At 42.5% G+C, this 14171-nt stretch overlaps 1 protein-coding gene across 1 annotated transcript in view; it reads right to left on the bottom strand.

Moving 5' to 3' along the window:
- The window catches only part of prex2 (phosphatidylinositol-3,4,5-trisphosphate-dependent Rac exchange factor 2), a 401147-nt gene that overhangs the window by 75248 nt on the left and 311728 nt on the right, over positions 1–14171 (bottom strand). Inside the window, exons 36-37 of the mRNA XM_063064762.1 lie at positions 10786–10849; positions 10293–10483 (exon numbers count right to left, since the gene is read on the bottom strand). Of these exons, the coding sequence (XP_062920832.1) occupies positions 10293–10483; positions 10786–10849 (255 nt within the window). The remainder of the gene's footprint in view (positions 1–10292; positions 10484–10785; positions 10850–14171) is intronic.

Here is a 14171-nt window from a genome sequence, read left to right as displayed (position 1 = left end):
CCGAGGAGGACGTTAGAAGGGCCTTCCTGAAGATAAATCCAAGGAAGGCGACGGGCCCAGATGGCGTCACAGGACGGTTTCTCCGGGACTGGGCAAGCGAGTTAGCTGGAGTGTTTGCTGACATCTTCAACTGCTCCTTGCTTCAGTCTAAAATCCCTTCATGTTTTAAGAAGGCAATGATAATCCCAGTGCCGAAGAAGAGAAAGGTGGCATGCCTGAATGACTATTGACCTGTGGCTCTGACATCAATTGCTATGAAGTGCTCGAGAGATTGGTTATGGCACACATCAACCACAGCCTACCGGTCAATCTCGACGCTCTGCAATTCACCTACCGGAGCAACAGGTCAACAGCACTCACAACACACCGGAGGAACTCAGCAGGTCGGGCAGCATTTGTGGAAAAGATCGATCAACGTTTCAGGCCGGAACCCTTCATCAAGACTGTAGAGGGAAGGGGTAGAGGGCCAATAAAGAAGGTGGGGGAGGGTGGGAAGGAGAAGGCTGGTAGGTTCCAGGTAAAAAACCAGTAAGGGGAAAGATAAAGTGGTGGGGGAGGGGAAGCAGGGAGGTGATAGGCAGGAAAGGTGAAGAAGGAATAGGGGAAAACACAATGGGTAGTAGAAGGAGGGGGAACCATGAGGGAGGTGATAGGCAGCTGGGGGAGGGGGCAGAGTGACATAGAGATAGAGGAAGGGAGGGGGAGGGAATTACCGGAAGTTGGAGAATTCTATGTTCATACCAAGGGGCTGGAGACTACCTAGACAGTATATGAGGTGTTGCTCCTCCAGCCTGAATTTAGCCTCATCATGGCAGTAGAGGAGGCCATGTATGGACATATCTGAATGGGAGTGGGAAGCAGAGTTGAAGTGGGTGGCTACTGGGAGATCCTGTCTGTTGTGGCGGAGGGAGCGGAGGTCTAGGTAGTCTCCAGCCCCTTGGTATGCTCATATACCGTCTAGGTAGTCTCCAGCCCCTTGGTATGAACATAGAATTCTCCAACTTCTGATAATTCCCCCGCCACTCCTTTCCTCTATCTCTATTTCACTCTGCCCCCTCCCCCAGCTGCCTATCACCTCCCTCATGGTTCCGCCTCCTTCTACTACCTATTGTGCTTCCCCCTATTCCTTCTTCACCTTTCCTGCCTATCACATCCCTGCTTCCCCTCTCCCACCCCTTTATCTTTCCCCTTACTGGTTTTTCACCTGGAACCTACCAGCTGTCTCCTTCCTACCCTCCCCCCAACTTCTTTATAGGTCCTCTGCCCCTTCCCTCTACGGTCCTGACGAAGGGTTCCAGCCCGAAACGTCAACCGATCTTTTTCATGGGTGCTGCCCGACCTGCTGAGTTCCTCCAGCGGGATGTGAGTGTTGCTTTGACCCCAGCATCTGCTGATTATTTTGTGTTTGAGGTCAACGGCAGATGCCATCTCTCTGGCCCTACATTCCTCCTTAGAACACCTGGAGAATAAAGATGCATACGTGAGGCTCCTTTTCATTGACTACAGCTCTGCCTTTAATACCATCATTCCAAATAAACTGATTCCTAAGCTCCAGAACCTGGGCCTTGGCACTCAGATCTGCAGCTGGATCTTCAATTTCCTCACAGACAGGACCCAGGCTGTAAAAATAGGGGACAAGCTCTCCTCTACAATCACTCTGAGCACCGGTGCCCCACAAGGCTGTGTACTCAGCCCCCTGCTGTACTCACTGTACACCCATGATTGTGTAGCCAAGTTTCCATCAAACTCAATATATAAGTTTGCTGATGACACAACAATTGTAGGCCGTATCTCGGATAATGATGAGTTTGAGTACAGAGAAGAAATTAAGAACCCGGTGGCATGGTGCGAAGACAATAACCTATCCCTCAACGTCAGCAAAAAAGGAATTGGTTGTTGACCTCAGAAGGAGTAACGGACCGCACAATTCAATTTACATCGGTGTTGCGCAAGTGGAACAGGTCAAAACCTTTAAGTTCCTCGGGGTCAATATCACAAATGACCTGATTTGGTCCAACCAAGCAGAGTTCACTGCCAAGAAGGCCCACCAGCACCTTTACTTCCTGAGAAAACTAAAGAAATTTGGCCTGTCCCCTAAAACCCTCACTAATTTTTATAGATGCACCATAGAAAGGATTCTTCTAGGGTGCATCACAACCTGGTATGGAAGTTGTCCTGTCCAAGACCAAAAGAAGCTGCAGAAGATCATGAACACAACCCAGCACATCACACAAACCAATCTTCCATCCGTGGACTCACTTTACACCACACACTGTCGGAGCAGTGCTGCCAGGATAATCAAGGACATGACCCACCCAGCCAACACACTTTTCGTCCCTCTTCCCTCCAGGAGAATACTCAGGAGCTTGAAGACTCATACGGCCAGATTTGGGAATAGCTTCTTTCCAACTCTGATAAGACTGATGAACGGATCCTGACCCGGATCTGGGCCGTACCCTCCAAATATCCGGACCTGCCTCTCGGTTTTTTTGCACTACCTTACTTTCCATTTTTCTATTTATGATTTATAATTTAAATTTTTATATTTGCTAATTTTTACTATTTTTGATATTTTTAATATGTAATATTTGTAATCCAGGGAGCGGGAAGCGCAGAATCAAATATCGCTGTGATGATTGTATGTTCTAATATCAATTGTTTGGTGACAATAAAGTATAACATGAAGTAAAGTAAAGTAAAGTAAAATACATATACAGTGGCATGCAAAGGTTTAGGTACCCCGGTCAAAATTTCTGTTACTGTGAATAGTTAGATGAGTAGAAGAGGAACTGATTTCCAAAAGTCATAAAGTTAAAGGTGTAACATTCTTTTCAACATTTTAAGCAAGATGAGTGTATTATTTTTGTTCTGTACAATTTTAGAGTGGAAAAAAAGGAAAGGAGCACCATGCAAAAGTTTGGGCACCCCAAGAGACTTGAGCTCTCAGATAACTTTTACCAAGGTCTCAAATCTTGATTAGCTTGTTAGGGCTATGGCTTGTTCACAGTCATCATTAGGAAAGGCCAGGTGATGCAAATTTCAAAGCTTTTTAAATACCCTGACTCCTCAAATGTTGTCCCAAAAATCAGCAGCCATGGGTTCCTCTAAGTAGCTGCCTAGCACTCTGAAAATTAAAATAAATCATGCCCACCATGCAGGAGAAGGCTATAAGAAGATAGCAAAGCATTTTCAGGTAGCTATTTCCTCAGTTCGTAATGTAACTAAGAAATGACCATTAACAGGAACGGTGAAGGTCAAGTTGAGATCTGGAAGACCAAGAAAGCTTTCCGAGAGAACTGCTCGTAGGATTGCTAGAAAGGCAAATCAAAACCCCCGTATGACTGCAAAAGACCTTCAGGAAGATTTAGCAGACTCTGGAGTGGTGGTGCACTGTTCTACTGTGCAGCAACACCTGCACAAAAATGACCTTCATGGAAGAGTCATCAGAAGGAAACCTTTCCTGCGTCCTCACCACAAAATTCAGCGTCAGAAGTTTGCAAAGGCACATCTAAACAAGTCTGATGCATTTTGGAAACAAGTCCTGTGGACTGATGAAGTTAAAATAGAACCTTTTGGCTGCAATGAGCAAAGGTACGTTTGGAGAAAAAAGGGTGCAGAATTTCATGAAAAGAACAACTGTTAAGCACGGGGGTGGATCGATCATGCTTTGGGCTTGTGTTGTAGCCAGTGGCACGGGGAACATTTCAAAGGTAAAGGGAAGAATGAATTCAATTAAATATCAGCAAACTTTGGAAGCAAACATCACACTGTCTGTAAAAAAGCTGAAGATGAAAAGAGGATGGCTTCTACAACAGGATAATGATCCTAAACACACCTCAAAATCCACAATGGACTACTTCAAAAGGCACAAGCTGAAGGTTTTGCCATGGCCCTCATAGTCCCCCGACTTAAATATCATCGAAAATCTGTAAATAGACCTCAGAAGAGCAGTGCATGCAAGGCAGCCCAAGAATCTCACAGAACTAGAAGCCTTTTGCAAAGAAGAATGGGCAAAAATCCCCCAAACAAGAATTGAAAGACTCTTAGCTGGCTACAGAAAGCGTTTACAAGCTGTGATACTTGCCAAAGGGGGTGTTACTAAGTACTGACCATGCAGGGTGCCCAAATTTTTGCTTCAGGCCCTTTTCTTTTTTTGCTATTTTGAAACTGTAAAAGACAGAAATAAAAAAAAGTAATCTTGCTTAAAATATTAAAGAAATGTGTCATCTTTAACTTTATGCCTTTTCGAAATCAGGTCATCTTTTACTCGCTTAGCTATTCACAGTAATAGAAATTTTGACTGGGGTGCCCAAACACTTGCATGCCACTGTACAATCCTGAGATTCACTTCCTTGCGGGCAATCACAACAAATGCAAGAAACACAATAGAAAGACCGTACCCAGTAAACAACCAACATGCAAAAGAGAACAAACTGTTCAGATACAAAAGAAATAGAAAAAAGAATAACAATAAAAATAAATACATAAATAAAAACTATTGAGAACATGAGATGAAGAGTCCCTGAAAGTGAGCCCATAGGTTGTGGGAACAGTTCAGTGATGGGTTAAGTGAAGTTATCCCCTCTGGTGATGAGCCCGATGGTTGAGGGTTAATAAGTGTTCCTAAACCTGATGGTATAGGTCTTGAGACTCCTGTATCTTCTCTCTGAAGGCAGCGGTGAGAAGAGAGCATGGCCGGGATAGGGGAGGGAGGGGTTGTCCTTGATGATGGATGCTGCTTTCCTGAGACCGAGCTCTGTGTAGATGTGCTCAATGGTGGGGAGAGCTTTACCCAAAATGGACTGGACTGTACCCACTACTTTTGGAGGCACTTCTGCACAAGGGCATTGGTGTTTCCATACCAGGCCATGATGCAAACAGTCAATACACTTCCCACCACATATGGATAGAAGTTTGACAAAGTTTTAGATGACATGCTAAAACTTCACAAACTTCTGAGAAAGTAGAGTTGCTGCCATGTTCTCTTCATAATGACACTTAAGTGCTGGACCCAGGACAGATTAATACAGAGAAATTTAAAGTTGCTGACCCTCTCCACCACTGATCTCCTGATGAGGTCTGGCTCGTGGACCTTGGTTTCCTCTTTCTTAAGTCAATAAGCTTCTCCTTGGTCTTGTTGACATGAAGTAAGAGGTTGTTGTTGTGACACCACTCAGCCAGATTTTCAATCTCCCTCCTATATGCTGATTCATCATCACCTTTGATTCAACCAACAACAGTGGTATCATCAGCAAAATTAACTATGGCGTTGGTGCTGTGCTTAGCCACATATTCATAAATGTAAAGCAAGTAGAGCAGGGGGCTAAGCACACAGTCTTGTGGTGCTCCTGTGCTGATAGAGACTGGAGGAGATGTTGTTGCCAATCTGAACTGACTGGAGTCTGCAGATGAGGAAGTCGAGGATCCAGTTACTCAAGGAGGTATTGAGGCCTAGGACTTGAAGCTTATAGATTCATTTTAAGGGGATGATTAGATTGAATGCAAAGTTGTAGTCAATGAAGAGCATCCTGGTGTATGCACCTTCACTGTCCACATGTTCCAAGGTTGAGTGAAGAGCCAATGAGAAGGCACCTTTTGTTGACCCATTGTGCCGGTAGGCCAATCGGAGTAGATTCGAGTCATTTCAAGTGGATTCAACTTCAGCCTCTTCTTCACAGTGGATGTAACTATTGGATGACAGATTATCATGCTACCATGAGCTTACTAAGCTCAGTTCAACTTGGCAGGACATTCAAAAAAGTTCAGAAAGGTTTGTGTTGAAAGTATCTTAGTGAAACCAAGAAGAAGCGGCTCCCCTCTGACCAGAATATACGTTCGAGACCCACGTGTCTATTACAATTGAGAATTCTCATGAAAAGCATGGTTCCCTTTGCAGACACAAAAGGTTGCAGATGCTGGAATTTAGAGCATTTTGGGGGTGGGGGGGGGGAGTAAGGATTGTATTGGCAGGAACAATGAGGATACCAGGTAACTGATGCAGAGTTTCAAGCTAAAATGTCAACATTTCCTTTCCCCTTACAGTCACAGCTTGACTCACTGAGTTCCTGCAGCGGATTGCTTGTCATACATGGAGAGCTTCACACTTCCTTTCACCCTGCTGTGCTGCTGGGCAGCCACTCCACTGAAGGCTACTCTATAGCTAAAATCCAAAGAAGATCTTCTCCCCACTAGTTCCACTAATTCATTATCCCTGTTCTTATTAATAATTAGTTCATGACTTTATGCTACTTCTATATAAAACTCTCATGCATTTTTACATCCTATCATGGCTCAATCCCTCAATGATCTGTACAAAATCTTCCAGCCCCATCTGTAACCCTTCCAATCCCCTTCCCCCAACTTTTCTATTACTCTGACCACTTGTGGATCATGTTGGCAGCTATGTTTTCTGTTTTGGAGGTCAAATAAACTAAATTACTTTCCAAAACTCCTTCCCTTCAAAGGTCAAAGCCAAAGGAAATTTATCATCACAGTATATACAGTGCCTATAAAAAGTATTCACCACCCCCCTTGAAAGTGTTCATTTTTTATTGTTTTACAACATTCAATCACAGTGGATTTAATCTGGCTTTTTTGACATTGATCAACAGAAAAAGACTTTCAATTCAAAGTGAAAACAGATCTCTACAAAGTGATCTAAATTAATTACAAATATAAAACACAAAATAATCGATTGCACCCCCCTGTAATATGACACACCAAATTATCACTGGTGCAGCCAATTGGTTTTAGAAGTCACATAATTAGTTAAATGAAGATCTCTGTCTGCAGTCAAGGTTTTTCAATTGATTGTAAAAATACACAAGTCCAACTGCTGGTGAGTCAGTATCCTGGCAAAAGCTACACCATGAGGACAACAGAACACTCTAAGCAACTCCATGAAAAGGTTATTGAAAAGCACAGGTCAGGAGGTAGATACAAGAAAAATTCCAAGTCACTAAAATCCCTTGGAGTACAGTCAAGTCAGTCATCCAGAAATGGAAAGAATATGGCACAGCTGTAAATGTACCTAGAGTAGGCCACTCAAAACTGAGTGGCTGTGCAAGAAGGAGACTAGTGAGAGAGGCTACCAAGGGACTTAAGACAACTGGAGGAGTTAAAAGCTTCAGTGGCTGAGATGGGAGAGACTGCGCGCATAACTGTTGCCTGGATGCTTCACCAGTCACAGCTTTGTGAGCGAGTGGCAAAGGGAAAGCCACTGTTGAAAAAAACTCACATGAAATCACAGCTAGAGTTTGCCAGCAGGGATGTGGGAGATTCTGAAGTCAGCTGGCAAAAGGTTCTATGGTCTGATGAAACCAAAATTGAGATTTTTGGCAATCAGACTGAACGCTATGTTGGTGTAAGCCAAACACCACACATCGTCAAAAACACACCATCCCTACCGTGAAGCATGGTGGTGGTTGCATCGTGCTGTGGGGAGGCTTCACTGCAGCAGGCCCTGGAAGGCTTGTGAAGGTAGAGGGTAAAATGAATGCAACAAAATACAGGGAAATCCTGGTGGGAAACCTGATGCAGTCTGTAACATAACCGGGACTTGGGAGAAGATTTGTTTTCCAGCAAGACAATGGCCCAAGAAAAAGACAAAGTTACACAGGAATGGCTTAAAAACAATAAAGTTAATCTCCTGGGTGGCCAAGTCACAATCCAGACCTCAATCCAATTGAGAATTTGAGGCTGGACTTGAAAAGGGATGTTCTCTCACGATCCCCATGCAATCTCACAGAGTTTGAGCAGTTTGGTAAAGAAGATTGGAGAAAAATTGTAGTGTTCAGATGTGCAAAGCTGCTAGAGACCTATCCACACAGACTCAAGTCTGTAATTGCTGCTAAAGGTGCGTCTACTAAATACTGACTACTTATGCAATCAATTATTTTGTATTTTATATTTGTAATTAATTTAGATCACTTTGTAGAGATCTGTTTTCACTTTGAAACGAAAGACTTTTTCTGTTGATCAGTGTCAAAATAGCCAAATTAAATCCACTGTGAATCAATGTTGCAAAACAATAAAACATGAAACCTTCCAAGGGAGGGTGAATACTTTTTATAGGCACTGTATATATCACCCTATATAATCCTGACATTCATTTCTCTGAGATTCAACCTCTCTGTTTAAAACTCTCCATAAAGTTCAAACATTTGACCGCATTTTGACCATGTAAAATGTTGCCTTCTTTGGCTTAGTTGTTTTGATTTCAACTTTTTATTTATTATTTACTGAGATATGGCAAGGAATAGGCCCTTTGAGCTGTGCTGCCCAGCAGCACCTGATTTAACCCAAGCCTAATCACAGGACAATTTACAATGACCAATTATCCTACTAACCCAGTATGTCTTTGGTCTGTGGGAGAAAACCATAGCATCCAGACAAAACTCACATATTCCACAGGGAGGACGTAGAAACACCTTACAGATGACTTAGAAATTGAACTCCGATGCCCAAAGCAGTAATAGTGTTGTGCTAACTGCTAAGCTACTATGGCACCCAGCTTGACATGCCTTGCCTGCCAAGGTGAATGTGAATGAGATCACATTCTCGTATACTCTTTTCCATAGATGCTGCCTGGCCTGCTGAGTTCCTCCAGCATTTTGTGTGTGCTGCTTGGATTTTCAGCATCTGCTGAATTTCTCTTGTTGGAGATCAATATTTAGCTATCTCTCAATACAGTAGTAAGCTGATTTTGTGTTCACAGATTTGCAACAAAGGTGTTAGAAGAAGCAGTCTCGTCAGCTGAGATCTGCTCCCATTGTAAATATGTAATTCCAGGGAGCCACCTGTCTATGCTCAAAAGTGAATTATGCAAATAGAACTACTGAGACTGTATATATTCATCAACTTAAACAGCATAAACCTCAATGTACTTAAAACTTTTACAATGAACCCTGAAAAAGAAACCTGAGACCAGTTACAGAGGTCGTTCTACTTCTACCTAAAGACTGATCTAGAGACTAAAGTTCTATATCATGTTTATAGTGGCCTTACAAAGGTCAGGCGGGGAGTATGTTGCCCGTAGGCATTTATTTGACTTTGTTGGGTCTACGTTTTAAATGATTTGTTTGTAACTATTTTCTAGTTAAAGTTAAAGGTTGATAATTATGTTACAGTATAACAAACGTAAATTCATTGTCTACGGTATATCGCGGCATGTGATGATGTCACCTCCGGTTTCGCCGCGTCTTATGTGTAACCTCCAGTTCAGAGAAGGTGTGAAGGTGAGGGCCATGCATGCAGCGTGATCGTGAAGAGCTCCGGACAACTCACACCAAGCCAGTCAAACCCATTTCGAATAATTTTGTCACCAATAAACCTGTTTCAGTGCATAAAACAGAAGTCTCCGCAATCAACGATGACCCTAGCAAGAATTGTCCATTGCACAACAAACCCTATCCCCTCAAAAAATGCAGAATGTTTCGAAACAAACCCTTTGACAAAAGAAAGGCCCTTCTCAAGGAAAAGAGAAAATGTTTTAAGTGCTGTTCCTCTACCTCCCATCTTGCTAAAGTGTGTACGTTCGCCATAAAGTGCTCGGAATGTAACAGCACGAATCACAATGGAGCCATGCATCCCGGCCCGTCACTTTGTCCAAATGAGGAGTACCATGCACAGTAATTTTCAAGGCTCTCGTGGGAGACATTCTCCCAGGAGAGCCTCGCACCAGGACTTGCTAAAAGTCTGCAAGTTGTGTAGAATTTGTTGTTGTTTTGTATGGCAGATGTTTTTCTCTTCACACTTCTAACTGTTTTTTTGACAAGCCGCTCCTCCAGCTCGTAGCTACATTGATGGACCATGACAAAGCTGTCTCAGATCTCGGAGCGGGGGCATGTTTGGACCAGGTGGGGGACGTCCTGAGTTGAGGCACCTCAGGGGCAAGCTGAGGTTTGCCGGGTGCTCCATCGGTCTAGTGTTTGCGCATGTCAACTTCCGAGTCTATTTGCTGCTGTCCAGCTTTTCCTGGTAGCTGTAGTAAAGCCCGGAGGAGGCAAGGTGAGGTGTTCGATCAGATCCCTGCTGGGCGGGGGAGGGGGGAGGGGCGTGTTGGTGTGCCAGTATTGGCACCATTCGGCGTGTTCGTCGTAGGAGTCAAATTTTCAAGTTGTAAAAAGGTTTTCAAGATTTGAGTCGGGAAGTTGGAGGAGAATTTTTGCTGAGTTTACGAACTCAAATGTTGTTGGGTATATTTTGCATACGCTAGTGTAGTATAAAGCCCTGTCACACCTATATATGGCCTATTCAAAGTCACATTAGTAAGAAAATAAGAGGCCTCAAACCTGTGGACTCCACTATTGCACATTATGATGTGGCAAGCTCCCAAACGATTGCAGAGTTCAGAAGAAACTGACAACAATCCCACACCAGAGGCACTACAAGCAGTATAAGCAGAAGCAGCTGTGCGCTTTGACCTGATAAAAGATTCCATCAGTCGATGAAGTTCATCCAAAGCATTGAGTGGCCGCAGGAGCTAGGGGCAGAAAATAAATGATGCTGAAGTTAATACTTGCAAGTAGCTCAGGGACAAAGATCTTACAAGATAAGCAAGCTAATAAAGACTACAATCTGATCAGTGCTTCAACTGTCTGCAATTTCCTGGTCTGTGAAAAAAAATTAAAGCCATTAATTTTCTTGGAAAACCTTGGCATTTTACTCCCTACGTAAAAAACCCTTTTGAAAAAATGAAAGCAATGCTACAGATTTAAATCCAATTAAAAACATGAATGGGATTTCTATATATTTCATGGTAAAATGCTTAAATATCTGCATTACCTTATCAATTGCAGCAGCTTTCGAGGAGCCTGGAGGCAAATTTGAATTATCCATATAATACGCCCTGTGGAAGGAATAAAACCATTAGTCAGTGCTCACAGAAAATAAAATTAACCATGTAAAAATGACAATGGAGCAGTAATTCCAGGAATCTTGCTTTTCTAGCCTAAAGTTAATGGAAGAGCTCATTACCCAAAGCAAAGCACACCATTCTTATATGAGCAGGAACAGTATTTTTACCAACTGTCCAAGTGGGCAACACACATTTTTTTAAGTATGGAACAGAGGCAAAGGTCTTGAATGGCAAAGGGAGTGTAGAGTTGCCAACATCCCCTCCATCAAAACCTCCCAGTAACCCTTTGCTTTACAGTGTCCTTCAGTAATAAGGGAGCTATCAGTCACTTCAGTTTATCATCCCATCTGATTTAATAATGTTATTCTTGGCAATTTCTGGAGCATTTTAAAAGTTTCAGACGAATTGATATTGACATCAGGTCTTCTTGCTAATGTCACTTGTTTGTTATTATCCATTGAGAATGGCAACATATTCTGACCAAGCTCGTGATCCTGGCAGTGAATTAATAAATAAATCTGCTTTGTTCCATCTTAAATTGCTGGGCTTGTTCTTTAATGTCACTAACTCCAGACACAAGAACATAAGAAGTAAAAGCGGGAGAAGGCTCACCTTTCATGTCCCGGGTTACAGGCGATGAGTAGACACAGAAAATGCCCGTAATAAATAAATGAAAGGTTTATCCTACTTTTAAGTGGTTACTATGTCAGCTTTTCTCTGACTAGGCATTACTATTTTCCCAAAGGATAAAAGCAGTTGTATGCTAGGTCCATCCCAAGAAGTTGTGAGCATGATTTTGGGAGATTCAGTTGCAGTAACCCCTATCATCTAATGGAAGGATTTGATCATGAAATGGAAACCGTTGTAACTAAATTGAAACTTTGATGAGCTCCTGCATTATTGATCACTGGTTACTAAAGTGTATGTTCATAGTAAATATTCAATTTCTTTTCTAAAAACATACTTGTATATTGAGGCAAAACATTTCACTTTATGAAATACTCTTTGGTACTCTATATAGGATGGAAGGTGAACTGTAGCTGTAATGGGAAATGACTGAAGCATATGAAAGATGTCAGTCTGAGGGAATTTTGAAACTGGAAAAAAATTAAATTTATTGAGAACATTCAAAACATCAAGATGAAATAGTGGTTCTGGCGTGGTTAAGTTAATACATTCATGACCCCTCTCTATTTTTGAATGCTTGGTTTCCTCTCTCTCTCTCTCTCTCTCTATATATATATATATATATGTCAACTTCTTTCAGAATTTCAGACTAAGATGAGCAAATGGTGGTCCAGAAATCACATCATCCAAAAAGCAAAACCAGCAGATGCATGATTATAATCATGCGACATAAGGCTTTCAAAATCAAAAACAACTTAACCAATATAAAGGAGAATGCCACTTTCTGAGAAGTATGGACTGGTTCATCAACATTCCTTTGTGCCCTATTATTTATTGTATATGCCCTACCCCTCTTTGACTTTCCAAATTGTATTACCTTGAATTGTCAGGATTAACTTCCACCCGCCAAGACTCAACACAAGGTTCCATCTGATCCCCATCCCACTGTACCTTTGGCCAATCTTCCACATTATCTATGGCACCACCAACTTTTACTTTATCTGAAAATTTACTCAACATATCCCCTACATTGATATTCAAGTTATTAAAATATATCACAAACAGCACTGACTCCATACCAATCCCTGTGACATGCTACGCATATTTCTGGGAGTATTTAGTCAGTGTATTTCCTTGCTGCTGAGCAAAGCATGCACTTCAACTTGGTTTGCATTTGCAAACTGGGGCAAATATCAGCAAGAGCACAGCATACTTGTTGAATAAGAGGGGGCCTTTTCTGGTCAGCTGCTGGTGACTAGTGTTGCTTCTCAGGGGTCGGTGTTGGGACTGCTTCTTCTCACGATACAGGTCAATGATTTCACTGACTTTTAAAGCCTCCCACTTTCAAATCTCTTACTAGCTCTTCTTTCAGTTAGTCCCGATGAAGGGTCTCGGCCCGAAACGTCGACTGTACCTCTTCCTATAAATGCTGCCTGGCCTGCTGCGTTCACCAGCAACTTTCATGTGTGTTGCTTGAAATTCCAACATCTGCAGATTTCCTCGTGTTTGTGAAATGGTCAAGGAGCTTTGGTAGTCATGAGAAATGTTGATTGAAGAAATAAACATGCACGATATAATCACATTTCCAGACCTATATTCGTGACCAGAAATTGATCAATACCTGGTAATATTTCTAATGAAAGAGATAGAATCAAAAGCTGTGGAATCACCCAAGAGATACTGGAGTTGTAAGGTGAGCAGGAAGGGTCAGGCGTTACGTCCAACTGTACGTTTCTCTAGTGAGGATATTGCTGAAATTTGAAATTACACGCTGAACAATCATAAACAGCGAAACAGCAATTGGAGTTTACATAAAGAGGTCCAGATATAACACAGAATGACTTCAGGTGCTACAGTTAAATACAATTACAAAAGTGATTTCAAGGGTCTAGATTTTGTGCCTTTGATGTTTAATTAAGCATGTGGCTAATTGCCACCAATGCTAACCTCATCATTTGGAATATGGTTCAGTGGGGCAAAGAGTGATGGAGGTTCTGGGGCTTATATCCTGGAAACATCAAACAAAATGTCACCGGAATACCAGATGGATATTGCCAGAAAGCCAGGGTTCGAATTTGATTATTACTTTCCGTTGATAATTTGCCCAAATGTAGTATTTTAGAAACATAGAAAACCTACAGCACAATACAGGCCCTTTAGCCCACAAAGCTGTCCCGAACATGTCCTTACCTTAGAACTACCTAGGCTTACCGATAGCCCTCTAATTTTCGAAGCTGCGTGTATCCATTCAGAAGTCTCTTTAAAGACCCCATCATTTCCGCCTCCACCACCATCACCAGTAGCCCATTCCACGCAGTCACCATTCTCTGCGTAAAAAACTTACCCCTGATATCCCCTCTGTACCTGCTTCCAATCACCTTAAAACTGTGCCCTCTCATGCTAGCCATTTCAGCCCCGGGAAAAAGCCTCTGACTATCCACGTGATCAATGCCGATCATTGTCTTGTACACCTCTACCAGGTCACCTCTCATCCTCCATCGTTCCAAGGAGAAAAGGCCAAGTTCACTCAACCTATTCTCTTAAGATATACTCCCCAATCCAGGCAGCATCCTTGTAAATCTCCTCTGCACCCTTTCTATAGTTTCCACATCCTTCCTGTAGTGAGGTGACCAGAACTGAGCACAGTACTCCAGGTGGGATCAGACTAGGATCCTATATAGTTGCA

The sequence above is a fragment of the Mobula hypostoma genome, chromosome 1 (genome assembly GCF_963921235.1).
Source record: "Mobula hypostoma chromosome 1, sMobHyp1.1, whole genome shotgun sequence".
Lineage (NCBI taxonomy): Eukaryota > Metazoa > Chordata > Chondrichthyes > Myliobatiformes > Myliobatidae > Mobula > Mobula hypostoma.
This window is presented reverse-complemented; position numbering and strand designations above follow the sequence as displayed.